This window comes from Xiphophorus couchianus, chromosome 5 (assembly GCF_001444195.1).
Source record: "Xiphophorus couchianus chromosome 5, X_couchianus-1.0, whole genome shotgun sequence".
Lineage (NCBI taxonomy): Eukaryota > Metazoa > Chordata > Actinopteri > Cyprinodontiformes > Poeciliidae > Xiphophorus > Xiphophorus couchianus.
Genome location: NC_040232.1, coordinates 17693187 through 17711940, shown reverse-complemented (window position 1 = coordinate 17711940; position 18754 = coordinate 17693187). Strand labels below are relative to the sequence as shown.

At 35.6% G+C, this 18754-nt stretch overlaps 1 protein-coding gene across 1 annotated transcript; it reads right to left on the bottom strand.

Moving 5' to 3' along the window:
• Positions 1–610: 610 nt before the first annotated feature.
• Positions 611–18457, bottom strand: LOC114143997 (integrin alpha-L). Its single transcript, XM_028016413.1, has 31 exons — positions 18326–18457; positions 14767–14890; positions 14473–14558; positions 12660–12730; positions 12449–12563; positions 12246–12376; positions 11999–12141; positions 11747–11900; positions 10648–10789; positions 10468–10541; positions 10085–10199; positions 9790–9932; positions 9333–9479; positions 9051–9248; positions 7011–7141; positions 6578–6738; positions 6342–6499; positions 6131–6247; positions 5914–5981; positions 5664–5805; positions 3451–3543; positions 3242–3318; positions 3049–3129; positions 2883–2958; positions 2660–2767; positions 2522–2563; positions 2312–2437; positions 2126–2230; positions 2016–2045; positions 1818–1928; positions 611–1713 (listed from the first exon to the last, which is right to left on the bottom strand). The coding sequence occupies exons 1-31, from the start codon at positions 18372–18374 to the stop codon at positions 1522–1524; spliced, it is 3510 nt and encodes a 1169-aa protein (XP_027872214.1). The 5' UTR covers positions 18375–18457; the 3' UTR covers positions 611–1521.
• Between the last annotated feature and the right edge of the window lie 297 nt (positions 18458–18754).

Genomic DNA, 18754 nt, shown 5'->3' with positions numbered 1-18754 from the left:
GAATTACATCGATGTGACAATAATCTTCATGATTATTTAATTATATATATTTTTAAAATGATTCTGTGCCTGCTGTAATGCCAACAAGCATACCTTGAAGGTTTTGATCAGTTATATAAGTCTGACTTATTGCCAGACAAAAAGGTAATGTGCCTACTGTGTACAATAATATTCAATAAATTAGAATATGCATTTTGATGAGGCTTGTCAGATTAATACTACCTGCTGAAAATAACCTTTTTGGTGGGGTTGAACATAATTTTCATTAAGCCATCTGTTCTGCATCAACTGTTTTTTGTTGGTCTGATGTAATATTGTAATCTTAAATCTGTATTAATCATAATATTAATAACAATAGTAATAATTAAAAAATCACCATAGTAAATACAAATTAAGGTTTTAAAACACCTATCAGTTCTTTAAAGCCTTAATTAAAAAAAACAATTTTAAAAGAACAATTTAAAATAAATAACCTTATAAATAAAGCTGAAATAAATAAGGTTTTTATAAGTATTCTAAGTTGCTGAATTTGAATGTATAAATATTGTATCAGATTTTAAGTGCACTTACAACATTTCATTAAAACTGACGACTGCAAAAGCAAAACATATTTCCAGTAAAAGGCTAATATTTTATTTTAAACATTTTCAAAATGCTACACAAACATGTTGCCCTAAAAGCACTGCTGACATAATTTGAAATGAGGTAAATGTAAATACTTTAATTCCAGTATGAAACAACCTATTGCTGAATCACTACATAATGATTGATGATAAATAAAAGCTGTCATGCTTCACTTCTTTAGCAATCAGCAATTTAAACACGCACACACGCACCCCCCCCACACACACACATGCACACACACACACACAATGGCAGGTACCAGTAAAGCCAAACACAGGTGCGCATTGAACAACTATGTATGTTGGAATCAGTCTTCAAAGGTTGGTTGACATGAAATAAACACCTCAATCCGAGAAATGGGATGAAACAATACGTAAAACAAGCAATGCAAATCAATTTAAAACAAAAGCATTCAATAATACAATCTTATAACTAAAACTCCATTCAGTCAAACCAATACAAAGAGAAAAGACACAAAAACCATAAGCCACAAAAACCATCCTAGTAAAGGGCGTTAGGTTCAGAGCTTCTGTAAGGCATTTGTATTTATATTACATCATTCATACATCTAGAGTAGTCTTGTTCCCTGCCTCAGGCAAGAACATGTCAAGAACAGCTCATAGAAAGGCTTTGCTCTGCGTTGCAGTCTCTTCAGGGTCTGAGGTCAAGTCAAACATAAAATTTACTCGGTCAATCTAACCGAATCTGCATAAAAAGCCGAACCAAATTATCACAACAATTCAGCATCAATACAATGTACTTTGGCCTTTTTCTTTCATTTCTGTTTTACTTTTATGAAAATGTCAGAAGAAAAAGAGAAGAAAATAACCGTGTAAATATTTGAAATAATCTCTAAATTTTAGTCCCAACTTTCGTCACGTTTGAGCTGGTTCAGCCCTAAAGATCCACGTTTTCACAGACTCCTTCAGGATTAGCTGGGGGTTTGTCTTTGTCCTCATCTGCATTAAGAGGTTTTTTTTCCTCTTTCACTTGTTCAGATTTGTTAAGGGATGGCACAGATGAGGTTATTATCTGACCAGCCATTTCCTCATTGAAATCCTCAATGGTTTTCCTCTTAAAGCAGCCACACTAAAGACAGGTACAAATGCAACCATTAGACCATTAAACACCAAAACAAACAAAACCATGTCTTAATTCCCAACAGGCTCCAAAGCTGGACATAGAAATCTCACCTTCCACATGATGATCGTGAGTATGATCAGAAGGATAAATCCCATTATTACACCAGTCGCAATGATCAGATTTCTATGTTGAGACACCTTAAATTCAACTACAACTCCAGTCTGTCAGCAGAGAAAAAACAGGTTATGCTTTACATAAAAACATTAATTTGTATTAACTACATAGGTATCGATGAGAGTTGTACATACTGATTTTTCTATTGCGTAGTTCTTGTTTTTCTGAAACGAAAACTCAGATTACAATTACCTTCAAAACTGCATCTCTGAGAAAGTGTCTCAGCAGTTCAACCTATACATACCTCTTGTTTCATCACGTATCTACTACCATCATAGCGAACTTTTATAGAGCTGTTAAATTTGACCTCTCCGTGGACTCCAGTATATTTTTTCAGAAAGGGCATATTCTTTAGAGAAAGAGCAGGACAGTTGAGGGAATGTCACAGGTACATGTGGTGTAATTTTTCTTAACTCTTTACAGTACATACCGATTCGTAGTTTTTCAGATTTCGGAAATGCACATCCCCCAACAGGGAAATGTAAACATCTGAATAGTTTTTTAACATAAATGTATCGCATTTTATGGCCACACAGTTTTCTTTCCATGGGCAGTCCTGCAACAAAATAATACTTTGTGTCACATAGTGATTTACTAATAATATGACGACATAGTTTAAGTCCCAATCTGTTACACTAACCTCAGCTTTTGGGGTGGAAAACTTTGAGCACTGAGTTTTATTCTTAAAAGCATGAGAAAAATGTAAATATTAAAAGCTTGCAAATACGAGAAGCATTAAAAGTTAAATGAGAAGTGTTGAGACAATTGGACAACTTACTGGCTTGACATTAACTTTATAGTTTGTCATTTCAAAGTCGTGTTCCAGTTTCTCTTGGAAGAAGAGGAATACACTGATGGGAAAATCCTTAAAATTTGTGTTGCGTATCTGTAAATAATAAGAAGCCACATCATTCTGAATAAACAGGTATGTTTTTTCTTTAATAAACTGATATGTTTTTGCTTCAAAGTGATACAATTGCACCGTATTTTAAATCACTTACATTGTATACAGTTGTCAGTTTTTGTGTTGTATAATTTTCTGGAGTGAACTTCAGGTTGTCATCAGATGTGTCATTTCTGAAAAAACAAAAAGCAACTATTGCAAAACACAGGACACCTTGGTATAATACAGCTGAAGATATTGCGGATGTGTGTCACACTACTCACACTGCTATTGCCATTTCAACAGAATATTTTACAGGAATACTTTTGGTCATAGAAGAACTCTTGCTGGAGTTAGAATTTTCACTAAGAATGCAAAGGATAAAATCTTGTAAGTGTTGAAAATAGAAAAGTTTGCTTCTCAAAATTTTTAGTTTCCCTCTATTGGGACGTTTTTTTTTTTTTTTTTTAAATGTACCTTTCTGCAAAGATTGTCATCAGCAATGTGTCATTCCACTCAAAATCTTTGGTGCGAAAAGTAGCAATAAACTCAGCCTTTTATGGGACAAGAGAAATTTACTTTAAATTTGGTTCTGCTAAAAAGACTGTTAAAGTTTGTCATTCAGAGAGCTCTTCACAAACTCTCTTGTGTCGCTAAGGAGGATGTTTGGCTGCTGTATGACTCACAGAGGATTTGCTGCGATATACAGGAAGGCTTATCCCACAAATGGTCTCATTAAGTTTTTCTTGGTCAGCGCAGATTTGAGTTAGTTTCTTGTTCTGATGAGGAGAGAAAAGTTAAATCAAGCTTAACTGCTGTAAAGCTCCATGTTTCAAAGCAAAGGTGCATTGACAGAGTCTGTGTCTTTAATGAAGCACACGTAAGAGTGAGACAAGACAGAGACAGGTCTGAAAGACACGGCAGATGCTTTTCAAGCCTTTGGTTGTGAAAACTCTGCCAAGACACATCCTGTGTCAGTTTCAAGTCCTCAAAAAACGTTTTGTAGTTTCCTCTACTTGTTGTGTGTCACAAAAAAAGGATGAAGTAAATATATTTTATCTTTCTAGTGAACATAATATTCACTAGAAATAATATTCACTGCCATGATGTCAATGAACACATTTTTAATGAAGCAGCGTTAGACTTTCCCCCGGCTTGTATTCAGTGTCCATTTACAATTACAATTTGTAATTGGTACTCTTCAAAAAATGTGTACAATTTCTCATTCAAACCCAGTGGGCTGAGGCCATTTTACATGTACAATGTCTATGAAAAGTATTCATCCTCTTGGAAGTTTTACCCTTTTTATTACTTTAACAAATCAGTCATGGCCAACAAAAAAATGTATTTTGCTAACAAAAATTACGAAAAAAAAACCTTTAAAGGGGCAGTATTATGTATTTTCCAGACACAGTGTCATTTTGTAGCACAATCAAGTAACTATGTTACCTTTAGATGTTAATATATCAAACATAATTTTGTAAAAATTAGACTTTACAATTTAATGTCTCAAAATTGTGCCTCTGTCTGCTTAATAAGCTGCTATTCTTTCTGACACTCCACCTTCTGCACCTAACACAACAATGTTTGTCCATTAAGCCGTTAACGTCATTCTCATAAGCAATGTGTTTGCTAACTGCTGCTGCCAATAATCTGTGGGGGAGTTGTGGGGAACGGTCAGACAAATTTTCTGTGCCAACCCCTAAATGGTTGGCACAGAAGATTAAAGGATTTCTCAAACAGGCATGAAAGACTTAAGCAGCACTACAGGTGCATTTTTTCCCATGTGACAATAACATTATAATATGATCTGAAGTTTAAAAATGTCAAATTTACATAATACTGACCCTTCAACATCAAAGTGAAAATGGATTAGGCAACATAAAATAAGTGATTGCATTATTATTTAGTGACTGGCCTAATTCAACAGAGGTACAGCAAAGTGGTGCCAGTAGTCTCAAAATGAGTGGAATGGAGATCATGTGAGTGTGTCTCACCAATATAAAGACACCTGTATCTGCAGGTCTAATCACTGGTTAATCAGAATCTCTGGCCACCATTAGAAACAGGAACACTCCAAGCAAATACAGATCAGAGGATGGATACAAGAAGAAATGGAAGGAATAAAGTAAATCTGCCTACATCAGGCCATCCTCACAAACTGGATGACTGTGTGAGAGAAGGAAATGATTGAGAGAGGCCACTCACACACCTCTTACTACGCTGAAGGAGTTACAAACTTCAGCAGAAGTTACAAACAGGCTGAGCGGACAAACCAGATCATTCTGAAGATTAAATATCCATCTAATAGTTACTTTTCCTGGTACTAACTGATAGGCAGCTTGTGTCAGAGGGCCACTTCTGTTATTTTTTTCCTGCATACATCTTCTAGCCCTTTACTTAACCTCTAAGATGCTGTATGTGGTTCTTACGTATGGTTTCAATAGTACTTTCTTTATCGTTTTCAAAGATTTTCATTGATGAACTGAAATTTGACAGGAAAGAGGGTGGAAAGAGAAGAGGAAGACATGCAGCAAATGGCCCGAGACTGGGAATCAGACCAATGATTAATTGGTCTGAATGAATAATGAATGAATGAATAAAGTCTGAGGACTTTAACCTCTGCACATGGTGCGCCTGCTTTACCTACTGAGTCACCCAGCAAACTGAAGTTTCTTATTGCTATGGTAATCCTAAACACGAGAAATCGTAATCATAGCATTCATTTAAGCAATTCATCCCTAAAATTTGTACAGTCATTTCAAACTTGTGGATTCAATTTCTGTTTTTAAACTTCTTTCTAGATTTTATGTAATCTTTCCATCCTGAAACCCCCACTCCCCCCAAAAAACAAAACAAATCAACTAAAACAACCAGAAAATAATGTAACTTAAATTACCCCTTTTTGATCCAACATTGAGAAAGAGAGTCCTTGAGGGTAGAGCATCGTCAGGCTGGTGTTGTATGAGTCATCAGCCATATTATCGAGTTTTATCCATATTTTGATGCTGCTATCTTTTGTCACTAATAGTTCCTCAGACCTAAAACAGGAAAAGTACTTGTTAAATTCAGTTAAGTTGTTTGAAGCTAAAAAATAGCTTTTCTAGATGCATGTGTGTATGTGGGGGTTTTTTGTTCAAAATACATACTGAAAATTAAAATCCACTTTAAGATCAGCAATGCAGATTTCTTTTTCACAGTGTTTTTCGAAAGGAACCTGTAAAAAAAATGTATATTGTCCAATGAACAGAACTGAGTGCAACTTTGGTCAAACTCCAAGAATAAACATTTATCTTAATTGTTTTTTTTATACATCCATCTGTACATCTTTATATTCCTTCAGAACCCTTTGGTTACTGGACCCACCTCAACCATTGCCTGTATTTGGCTGTCTATGCTAAGAATGGCTGTTGAATGGTTGTTGAAATCTTGGGAAAAGTTTAGCTTGATGTTGACAGGAGATAATGTGTCTTGTATGCATTTCTGGAAAACAGAAATAACAGTGTGGTCAGTTCTTGAAGAGACAAAACCAGAAACATTTGAGTAAGATTGATTTCAATCTTATGATTATTCATACATTCATGGAGATAGAATAGTTGAAGCATGTTTCCTTGTCAGTCAGCTCATGGGTACGTATAATATTCCGGCTATTTGCTCCATTTTCAATGAAGAAACCTCGATTTGATTGCCTCATTGGATCCACATTGAGCATGAGTGAGATCTTGATTCCTGGCCCTTAAGTGGATAACAGTGTGCCATTAAAACGACAAACTTGCAGTTGCTGTAGGTGAAAATCCCATTTTTAATCCTCACCTGCAGTGCTGTTTGTTACTTCTACCATTTCAAAGCAAGCTGTTATGTTAGTCATTGGTAATGGTTTGTCCTCCGTCTTATCCAAGCAGTTGATTTCCTGAATGCTTATCACGTTGGGATAAAATGACAGCTTAGCCTTGACATCTAACACAGGTTTGGACCTGAAAGAGACCAAATAAAGGATTTGTGGACAGTTTTGATGCGACTCCCCTCACCAAGTTATTTTTTTTTAACATATCTGTGCAGCTTTAAATAAGGAACTTTTCAGATTGCTTTTTTCTTATCATCAGATGTTTTAAATTGTTGAAAACTACAAGTACTTTAAAAGCATCAAACCTTCATCTATAGCCTTTTTTCTAGAAATGAACCCAAGTTTGCATTTCAACACGTCATTTAACTTGAAGAGTGCAGTGGTGCACTAACAAAGTTATACCTTAAGACCACAGCAGCACCTTGGGATCCCACCACAATATCTGGCAACCTATCCTTTCCGAGATCGATGTCTCCATTGATGGACTGACCAAAAAATGTCAATGCAGGATCAAATTGTGCTCCTGTGATTCTCTGGAAAAGCAGAAACGTCACTATTAAAACTGTCACACACATACACACGCCCACCCCTGCCCACGCCCACACACACATACACACTGACAAAATAGTTAGTGTCAATGGAGGAAAAACTCACACTGGTCACTGAAATAAATTGAAACTGGCAAAAGTAATAATACATAAAAAAAATACTGAAAATTAACCAATGCAAATCAGACATTATTGCTGTGTGAATTGTGTTTCTTTTTTTTAAGTACTTCAAAAGTCCTGGGAAAACATGATGGTACCTGTAACTTAAAATTTAGCTGCACAACCTTTCGAAGGAATTAAATTATTTCTGTAACTGTCAATAAGACTTCTACACCTGTCCACAGGTGTTTTGGTTCGCTCCAGTTGTGCCAGTAACTTTGTGACCTGTCAACATGCATTGTGGTAGTTTCACTTTTAAATGCTTTGGTTTCCTCCTTGGTCGTCTCCCATGAAGTCCACTTTGGCTCGAACAACAACAGATGGTGTGATGTGACACTGATGTATCTTGACTTTGGAGTTCACCTTTAATTTCTTCTAAAATTGTTCTGAATTCTTTGGTTGCCATTTGTGTTAACCTTGTCTTCAATTTGTCATCCTGCGGCTAGGGAGGCTGGCTAAAGTGTTGTGAGTTTAACTTTCTGAATAATAAGTGCTATTTTGTCACAGGAGCATCAAGCTGCATGGATACTGTCTTATATTATCTTTAGCATGTCTATAATTTTCTGATTTCCTGAGACAACTTTCTCCTTGGCTACTTATGATCCATATACAGCATGGTATACACCATGTCTTTAAAGGTGGTTGAAAAAACAAATGTAAGCATTTTCACCCTTAAAATCTACCAAGCACTTTGTTCGAATATTGAAACAAATCATTGTAAATTTTACAGAATGTGGAGTTGTCACTGAAGGGTCTTGCTGAGGGCTTATGGGGTTTATCAATGATGACCGTGTTATTTTTTTCTTGTATTTTGAAGCAGTGTTGGATGCTGTGAAAGCAGCCTTATGATATCCCAGTTGTTAAGAGTAGAGTGTATTGATAGCACAATTATGCTGAAATGGCAGTGTAACACATTAAACTATTTCAGAGATTTTGGTATGATTAGCTAACTGGTAATAGTAAAAAGCTAATTTTGGATGTTGTCTACACGATTCCTTTTTACTCCAGTTGTTGAGATATATGCATAAAATGCTCTGACGAGAAAATCTCTTCTCCTCTCAAGTTGCTGAAGAGTTGAAAGAAGGTCCTGATAGTTTTTGTGTTCAGCAGTAAGACTGAAACTAGCAGCTGTGCAGAAATCTTTCATATATGGTATGTAGGGCAATTGTGTGGCTTGTGAGGAAACATGCAGAAGTTTGATCAGAACACACACATCCTGACCTATCTGTGATAAACATGGGTACCCGTAGCAGTACCCATGTGGTATGGCAGGAAAGCAACAGTGACAAACCTTGTTGGGGTGTGCAAAGCAGTAGCATAATGAGAGCCTTCATGAGGACATGTGGTGTCCCAATTTTGCAGTGATTGTGCTACATTTGTACAGCTGTGAAGATCCTGGAGACTAGTGGACAGTTTTAGCCTGGTGTGAGAGAGGGTATGACCTTCTGTTGCCCATAAAAAAGCTTACTTTGTTTATGCCATGCACTAAAAAAAATAATTCTGACACCGTGTCAATTGGATTTATGACTGCATTGTGATAAATATTTTTAATTTTATTTCAATTTTCTTCATCTTTCTCTCTCAGCTGTGTGTTCTTGTATTAAACACTAAGCATGTTTGAACTCTTAAAAAAAAAAGACAAACTGATCAGCAAATGCGACTTTGTTCGACTTCAGAAAATGCATGAACTTTGATGCATTTTTTTACTTGACAGAATCTTATATGATTGTATCACCTGGCTGGAAATGTTGCGCATCCCTGTGCCTCTTTGTCCAAGGTAGATGTAGACCGCTCCAGCGTTGTTCTCTTCCAGGGGGGCTCCCACTGCAACATCTCGGAGACCATCTCCATTCAGATCTGCAAGACTGGATATGGTGGTGCCAAATCTACCCATGGACGGTGCTTTCACTTGAAGCACCATCATTAAGTCGATCTACAAGCAATGAGGACAATATTTAACTCAGTAATAAATTCATGCAAAAGTGACTTTTAATCTGAGCCTTAACAATTGATGTACCTTATCAGATATTGCGTAGATGTAGATCGACCCTTCTTTTCTCTCCTCAGGAAGGAAAAACATTGGAGCGCCAACCAGCAGGAAATCAGTGTTACCATCTGTGTCAATGTCCACAGAGCACAGCTCCGCACCAAAATAGGAGCCAATCTGGAATGGAAGGCACGGGTAAATAGTTGCTTCCTGCTCTTTTACTTTCTGAAAAATTAGCTGGAAATTCAAGGAGGTTTTCTGTGTCCCTCTCTGCAACTGCAAAACTGAAACTTTGACTCTCAGCATATATAATAATTTATAATATAATAATTTGTGTTTGTTTGCAAATAGAAACATGTCTGTAAATTCTTTCTAAAAGTCACAAGTAAAATATGTTCATAAGCAGACATAAGCTTAAAAATGAGCAACCCATGTTCATGTTACTTGTTTATATATTAGATTTTTTTTAAAAACTGCAATTCCCAACCTGGTCCACAGTTATTCTTTGGACTACTGGAAACTTGTCTTCATCACGTCGAAAAACTACAACCTGTCCCATGTGGTTGAAACGTGGGGCGCCAGTGAAATATAAAGAAATGCCATTTCTTTCTCCAACAGAAAGAGTGTATCCTACAAATGTGAGTAGCAACAAATTGTCATGAATTTCTCTTTTATATTGCACAATGTATAACACTAACAGTCGATTTGAAACTGATTGAATTATTCAATTATATTTCTGCTCAAATAAATCATCTGAGTAAAGTAGCAAATAATTAGCATACCCATGTAGGAGGCCTCTTGCATATCTGGGTCTAAAATCACCTTGTTTTGTGTCTGATACTCATTGAGAGTCCCACGCCAGGTGTTTGAACCCACTGAGCCCAGAATCAAGGTGTCCTGTCAACACAAAAGTTTGATCAGAATACACACATCCTGACTTATCTGTGATAAATGATCTTTTGAAGGAGACTCATCAAGGTCTATTTCTATTAATTCAGTTTTTAAGCAGAACCTCTTCTAGAAGTTTCCTTTTGTTTATTTATTTCAAGAAGACATCTATGACTCTACTCTCAGGAACAAAAGAGGACACAAATGTTTGACAAAACTGCAAGCCAGATGAAAACAAAAACATTAAATATGCCAACTAAACCAATGCATAATTTACCTTGTGTGAGACGACACTGAATCCACTTTGAGCCATTTCAGTATTCAGTTTATCAGATCGAGTCCTATTAGATCCTAAAAATTACAGAAGAGGACAAAGTGTCACTACCACATGGACTGGGAAAAATCATTAGCATCTCATTAATCAACACTGCAAAATAAAACAGGGAAAACAAATCACCTTCTATAGCGAAGATCTGTTTTTGCAAACTTCCCAGTATTCCAGTAAGTCCATCATAGTTTTCAATTTTGAACACATTATTATTTTTTGGTTCTGATGCAATTGTTTTTAATTTGTCGAATTTATCTTCTTGAATCTTAACCTGAAATGAAAAAAAACAGTACATGATTTCAGATCTTACACAATTGAAATTGCCATTTTATTTACAGTTTGGTATTTGAAGCAAGGAAGCAAACTCTCTTCTGAGGAGACAAGTGGTTTTTAATTGGTCCATATTAATGGTCTAGTTTACCAGTGATTAGTATTCTGCAACAGCTTTGCGGAGATAGAAAATACAGCTTATGAACCAATCATGCAATACCTTGAAAGCACTTTTGATGTGAATCTGTGCTATATGCAATTGATACCACACATACAGCGAGTAGAAAGACACATATTTTTTTCTCATTGCCTGAAGTTCAATTAGGCCAAACTTGTCTCATTTTAGGTCAGTCAGAATCACCTAAATTATTTCTATTTGCTAAATGTTATAAAACTTATTCAAAACATTTTGTGCCGATTTGTTTTGTAACTTTCTTCACATTTAGAAGTTTGCATACATTTCATCAGTATCTGGTCTTTCAGCCTTCAGTGTGCTAATTGCAGTGATGGGATTTATTGAACAAGTGTTTGTAACAAGGACATACATTTGTTCAATAAACTTTTTTTTTTATTTCAGCCCAGGTGGTTGGGGTGAAATGTTCTGACTACTATTTAAAGCAAATGTTAAAAGTTATGTTCTTTTTCATTTTTCATAATAATGTTGGGCTGGGGTCGAGGAATTATGCCTTAACCACCAGATTGCATAGACTTGTAAAGCATAGTTGAAGTAGACAAACGTTAGGTGATATAACAATAAGCAAGAAAGGCAAAGACATAAATGCTAAAAAAAATGGTTGGAGGATTTAAAAGCAGTGTTCTGGAAAAACTATATCACTGTGTATAGTGTGATGAGCAATTAATGTTACTCAGTTTCATAAGAAATTTAACAGAAAAAAAAGTCAAATAAATCAACCACATCTTTGAGTCTAGTAATACAGAAAAATATGTTCAAACTTACCCCAATAACAACTCGAGTGATCTCTTTGCGATTATAGGTTGCAACACTCTGGAAACTTTTATCCAGATCACTTGGATCTCCATCTGTGATTATCACCACAGCTTTATTTGCATTTTTTGAGGCTCCTGCTGATTCATTTTCCAAGAGATTGTGCCTGAAGAAATGCTGACGTTTAGGGTTGCTGAAGATAACTCTGCTTAATCTGCGGGAACTAATGTGTATACTGCATGGACTTTGGGCACGCTTACTTACAGTGTAAAGTTAAGGGCCTTGTGTGTGTTGGTTAGACCCTTCATATGCACTTCATTGGTAAGTTTGTCTTGAGCAGTACCATCAGCGTAATCCTTAAAGTTGAACACTGTCCTGCACAATGTTGAGAACTGAACTGCTGCAAACTAAAGAAAAATATACAGCATTGATTTGATTTAACATTAAGATTATACCAGATTATACCCTGACTCACTAATACTTTAACTAATTGCTGAAAGAGTGCACTGACCTTGAAAGATGTGTTTTTAAGTTGGTTCATTATGTCTATTATGAATTTTTTATTTTTATTAAATTCTGTTGTAGTCATGCTCTCGGATCCATCAAACAGAAACACAAGGTTTACAACCTTTTCTATGCATTCTGTAGGAAAGTACAGAACATTAGAACACCATATAAATCAGCATACAAATACTAAAAACAGCACAGCCTTACTTTGGAACAAAGGCTTGAAAGAAGAGGTCAGCTCAAAATCATCTGTGAAGTTGTAACACAAACTGTTCAGGTAGACATTCTCATCGCATGGATGAGCAAGGCTTGGACTGCAGGCCTAAAGCAGAGCAAAACATGTTAGAGAAATGGGTCTGAACACTGTTTCGACATTAGTTTTGCTCTAAAATATCCCAGACAGTGTGTGGTTTCTTACAATAAACCGGGATTTTGTATCCGTGGCTATTGACAAGCCAAGATGCTTGGCTGAATACGGATGTGAAGAACCTGTAAAACATTTTGTTCCAGTTATACTTTATAGCGACAAACTGATTAGTTTTTACAACAAGGTTTGACGATCAAAGTAAATAAATATTATACAGATTCTCACATTTATTTTTACTTTAATTTCATCACAGGCTAGATGTACTGTATGGCAGAGTGCCAGAGTCAGACTAGGAGAAAAGAAAGTCTGTCTTTGAAATAGACACAGTTTCTTGCACAATCGTGTCAAAGTTCTGCTATTGAAAATAATCTGTTGATTTGTTAAAAGATTAAGTATTTCCTTACTGCTACAAGCGATACCAAAGTATAATTTAGCAAGACACTCATTAGTTCTCATTTTAATGCAGAGGCAAAACTCCATTAAAATGTTTGTTTTTTTTAACTACTTTATTCTCATAATTTTAAAAATATTCTCTTAGCCCTAATGCTCTATTGTACATATGAAACCAAACTAGCTGTACTTAAGCTATAAATAGAAAATGCATCATCGCCTACAGATTTGGTTTGCTATTCCTTGAACTGTAAAATAACTCATACCCCTGGAACCTTTTCACATTTTATCCTGCTACAGCTACAAATTCAATGTATTTCATTCACCAACATGAAACCCAGCGCAACCAACCACCTTTGCTAGTCAAATAACTAATAAATAGTCCAGAGATTTTAACTGTTATCAAAACTTGTTTACTGATTTAAATAAATGTTTTACTTTTTATTTATTCTTCTCTGTAAGGTGGCTTTGAGTCTTAGAAAGGTGCCCTCAGAAAAAGTTTGAAATTATTAAAATTGTTGTGTAGTCTCAACGTAAATACGACTGAATATTAGTGAGCAAACAGCATCATAAAGACCAAGGAGCATCAGTAGTATCAGAGTATCTGTAGACAGATCAGAGAGAAAGATGCAGAGAAATTTGAAATGGATCCGATTATGAAACAAACTAGGAACATCTCGCAGAGCTCTGTTCAAGCCATCATCTGAGAATGAAAACATGGCAATACTGCAGGCCTAGCAAGACATCACTGTGTACTTAACCCGATTAATACAAAATGAGCATTAATCAGAGTAGTAACCAATAATAACCCTGGAGGAGCTACTGAGCTCCACTGCTCAGGTAAAGGAGAATATGGACAAGACAACTTGTTATTGTTCATTTGTTCAAATCTGACCTGACTGGACAACAAGAAAGCTTTGACTGAAAGAAGTCACAAATCTTAATGGTGACTCAGTAAATGAGGAAGAAGGAGTTCAGATCACAATGAAGATCACTTTATCTCCCCTGCTCTCTACCTCCTGCTTCGTTCCAGCTCTTTGTGATGCCATGTGCGTTGTTGTTTCTTGTTTGGATTTACCCGTGTTATTCACTGAGATCTCTGCTTTTAGAAAAATTATTCTCTTTACTCCACTTGGTTGTTTGATGTCTGCTTCCTCGATACAGTTGAGACCTAATATGATTTTGTCTGATTTCTGAGGACTGACTACCCTTTTCTTTTGTCTTTTCCATTTTGGGAAGTGGCGTAGTAGATCACATCACTTTATATTTCAGGGAAATAAGAAGTCATGCATAATTTAAAATTCTCGAAAAGTACGAGTTTTAAATGATTGAATCATATTTACATTGCAACCAGTATTCATTACAACTTTTTTTTCCCAATATTCTGAGTTATATTTCAAACATCAGTACTGCTGGAAGCCATTTTTCTTCTCCTTTATAATGCAGTAGTGTTTAAATGTGAAAGCGCTCATACCATTGAACCACAATTTAGCGCCATTTTGGTCGATCTTGGAGATGCCCCCTGACCCATTTAGCCGCAGCGGTGCAGTAACGATTACCCTGTGAACCATAGAAATATCAGTGAGATATCAGCAAAAACATGATTCTCACCAAACAGAAAAGTTTTTGCTATTTACCAAAGTGTTGTTCATATGATGAAAGCTTCTTCCAGGAAATTGTTTAAAAGATAGTTATCTCCTGTCTACTGATTCCTCTTAACGTTACTCTGAATTTTCTCACAACCAGAGAACTGGAGCTACAAACTCACCCTTTGTTCTTGGGTGACTCGTACTGAAGCACCTTGTATCCAAAGAAATCTTCCTTCTTGCCAGGAAGAACGGTAGAGTTTGTTGTATCAATGTTGAAAGCTGAAGTAATTGGGATGGCTGCAGCTGAAAAGTAGGAAAGATACATTTTACAAGCTCACAAAAGTAGTGGAACAAGTGCTAATTCCTTTTCTGGATTTCTAAGTTGTCTTCATAAATAATCTGATCAACCACCTTTATTATCTTTTCAAAAGAAATTTAATAAATGCAAGCTGTCATAAAAAGCAATTAGATAATCTGAACGTTGCAATGGAGAGTGAACTGTAAAATCTATAGTTTTAAACGTAAGCCTTCTGATTTGTCTAGGACTTTTTTTCGTTAGATTGCCAGGAAATCCTGTTTAGATCAGAGATATAAGCAGCAGCACAAACTAAGATAATTATAAAACAGGGTAGGTGTACTGCATGAAGTGAACAAGTTTAAAATAAATGTGTAAAAAATCCACACAGAACATTCACTACTTTAATACCAGAATTATAAAATGACTTTCTGGAGTTCTTATCTCCAGTTTTCAATTGTCAAAAGCAGAAGCTAAGATAGAAAACTTCTCTTAAAGCCATGAAAGCACAAAAAAGTTAGTAATTAGTAAAATTTATAAAAGGCAAAGGTCAGAACTGATAGGAAACATCATCACATGGGAAACATTACAGCCCATCTGCCTTTTGTCAGAGTTAGGACTTTTACTAAAACTCAAAATAGTTTTTTGTTCTGCAGCTAGTGTGCTTCAGATTAATGGTTCTCAAGGTCCACTGCCCTTAACTTTTAGGCATCTCTCTGCTCCATATTTCCTCTACATGCCATCAAGTGCTGTAGAAGCCTATCAATCTCCCATTTATTCCAGTCACCAGTCTGGTGTGTGGCAGCAGAAACCTCCTAAATCATGCAGGATAATGAATCCTGAACCACTTTGGATCATTCTTCTGCTGCATGACTCATTTGAAATTAAGGTCATAAATTGATCTCCATGTATTTCCCTTCAGTAGGGTGCAGAACTCTCAGGTCCATTTAAGGCGTGTCATGCAGATTTTCAAGCAGCAAAGCAGCCCCAGACTATCACATTTGCACCACGTTTGACTTGATGATGTTCTTTTCTTGTAATGTATTTATTTTTTCAGTTGTATACCAGATGCAATGGGATTTATATCTTCCAAAAACTTCCACTTTTGGAAGTTGGGATGTTTTCCCTAAGTTTTCCTCATCAAGGGGATTCTGAAATATATGAAATATGTGAAGCATGTCTTTGTGATCTTTTTGGTGAACAGTAGTTTTGGTGAATATATTTATATTTGAATGATGAGTAGTGATCATATCACTGAGTTGTCGCTTCATTATCGTTTTGGTTGGCCCACCACCACGGTTGAGGTTCTCCAGTGTTTCTTGTTTGTTCCATTCATAAATAATGGTTCTCACTGAGGTTTGATAGCAGGCCAAATAGATTAACCCTTCCCAGACAAACTGATGCCAACCACTTTGTTTTCATTTGTTTTTGGATTTTTGTAGATGGGATAAATGTGTTCTGCTTTTTAAAATATTTCAACCTACTCCATGCTGTCAAACAGGATCTATTGAAGAGATTTCTTGGCTGAATTCAGCTTCTCAGAAAGTGTGTCTGATCACAGTTAAATTATAAATTACCAAAAGATTCCTATCACATCTTCATATAGGAGTAGTTTGTCTATATAATAAATCAATTTATAATTAGAAAATGGCTGTTTGTATTGAGGCTATGTCAATTACTGAGACCTGAAATCATTTAAACAGAACAGAAGTGAGCTAAGACCAACTTGATTACTGTCATTCGATAGAGAAGTTAACGCTGTGGGCAAAAGAGAAAAAAAGCTGCGAGAGTCGTTGCTCTCGGTTCTCACACCACCCTCTTTTACCTCATGGTGCAGATGTGCTGCACTTGGGTTTAGAGAGGCATAATCAAGGAAGGACGTCATCTCCAGTTTCCAACGCATGTTCTTAAACTACTGCCTAACTTGCTAAAAATAAATATTTACTTATTTTACTCTGTTCAACCAACATAACATCAGAGACATAAAACATATTTTTTTTAAAACACCTGCACATGAGATTTATCACATTTTTTCCATAGATATACTTCATTAGAATGGTAATGAAGAATGGTCTCACAAAGGTTTACACCATTCAAGATAAATAAAGCTACTTATTTTCATCCCCCCACACACCATTTCATAAATGCAATAATAAAGTGAGCTTAAATATCAATAGAAGAACCCAAAAATACAAAATCTAAGCCTAAATTAAACATTCTCCTTAATTTATTAAAGCAAAATTCAATGTCATGATCATTATTTCTGCATTACCACCATATTTAAATATTTAAGGTTTATTTAAACCTTAAATATCAGGATATTTAAGATATGAATAAAAGTTAGCTTAGCAAAAGGGAAACTTTAGCAGCCAGTAAAGGTTTTCTAACAGTCTGTTGTGTAAATTCAGCAATGAGTCATTCTCACTGTGGAACAGATTGTGAAAACTACTGATGCAGAGCTGTGCAACCTCTGCTTTATGAGTAAATCGGGAGGGGAGGGATACTTTTTTAAAGATCCTTTTCATTAAAATTATTTCTTACACTGAAAAGTTTTTTGTTAAAAAGGAACTGTCTTCATTAGATTAACTGTCGCACAGTTCACATTAAGCAAAGGTGTTAAGAAAAGCTACATATGTGCACATTTAAAGCTGTAAAATGACAAATGATTTTTGTAATTAATGTTTACCACAATAAATAAACACTTTCCAGATCTCCGCCTTTGTTGTTAGTAGGTATTGTGCACTGTCTGATCAGTTATTCACAAAAACATTTTTCTGTCATTGAACATTTTAGAGAAATGGTATAGAATCAGTTTGCAGAACGTATGAACACTGTCCTATAGTTGAAAACCTCAGACAAAATAAAAATAATTCCTCGTGGTCACCGCTTTGTTCACAATGCCTTCAGTGGCTGGCCGACGTATAAATATAATTAAACATCAATTTTGCACATCGCTTTGCAAAAGCTGAGCCCTCCCAAAAAAAACACTTTTCATCGCAGAAAAAAAAACATTGAAATAATTTTTTACAAATAATTTTCTCACAATATTAAGCTTTTTGTGCTTTTAGCTGTTGGCGCTACTCAGTTTGTTCTAAAGGAGCAGAAAATCAGCTTGGTAAAACAAAGATCATATTATGCTGACACAAGAAAGAAATGCACCCGTTTGTGGTGAAGAGTTCCTGTTTTAAATCTTCTCAAGTCTACACTGTTTCCTTTCCCCATAAACAGAAAAAAAACAAAGCTAATAATTTGTCACAATTTGAGTAAAAAGGATAGCTGTAACTTTAAAATAAAAACTACATATTGATCATTTTAGTTGCTTCATATTTAACCATTTAGATGATTTTTCACACTTTCTGATCAAAACCATAATTCACCCCATAGTTTTCAGTTTTAGGTGAATAACATAAAAAAAAAACACCAATGAATTATTTTAAACTTACCTGTCAAAATCATGTAGATGAGCAGATGGAAGCGCCGTGGTGCGTACATCTTGACATGAATTTAGATTCTACTGACAGCGCCTTTCTGTGTCAGTGTGCAGTAGTTGGAGAACGAGTTGAAAAATGAGGCTGTTTCCTTAGCAGGTGGGTGTGACACTTCCGATATTACACAGAGCCCCATTCACAGTTGTATAAAATGACTTCGATCCCCAATACTTCCCACTGTCATAGAAAATTTCTAATTCTTTCTCTTTCAAAAAAACACTCCAGTTGCTTCAAATTGTGTTGGTTTTATTTTAAAGGGCTTTAAATGTTGTTTAAAATGTAAATATCTTCCCTGTAAAGACATCTGTTCATGTCTGAATGTTCTTGGGTAAACATGTTTCAACTCTGTTTAGGTTTAGAAAAGCCTTTTTCTTGAAAAATGTC

Coding starts and splice junctions, on each gene's coding strand:
- LOC114143997 (XM_028016413.1), bottom strand. CDS start 18,374: ATGTACGCACCACGGCGCTTCCATCTGCTCATCTACATGATTTTGACA. Junction 2,046..2,125: donor GATACGTGATGAAACAAGAG/GTATGTATAGGT, acceptor TTTTCGTTTCAG/AAAAACAAGAACTACGCAAT. Junction 1,714..1,817: donor TCACGATCATCATGTGGAAG/GTGAGATTTCTA, acceptor ACCTGTCTTTAG/TGTGGCTGCTTTAAGAGGAA.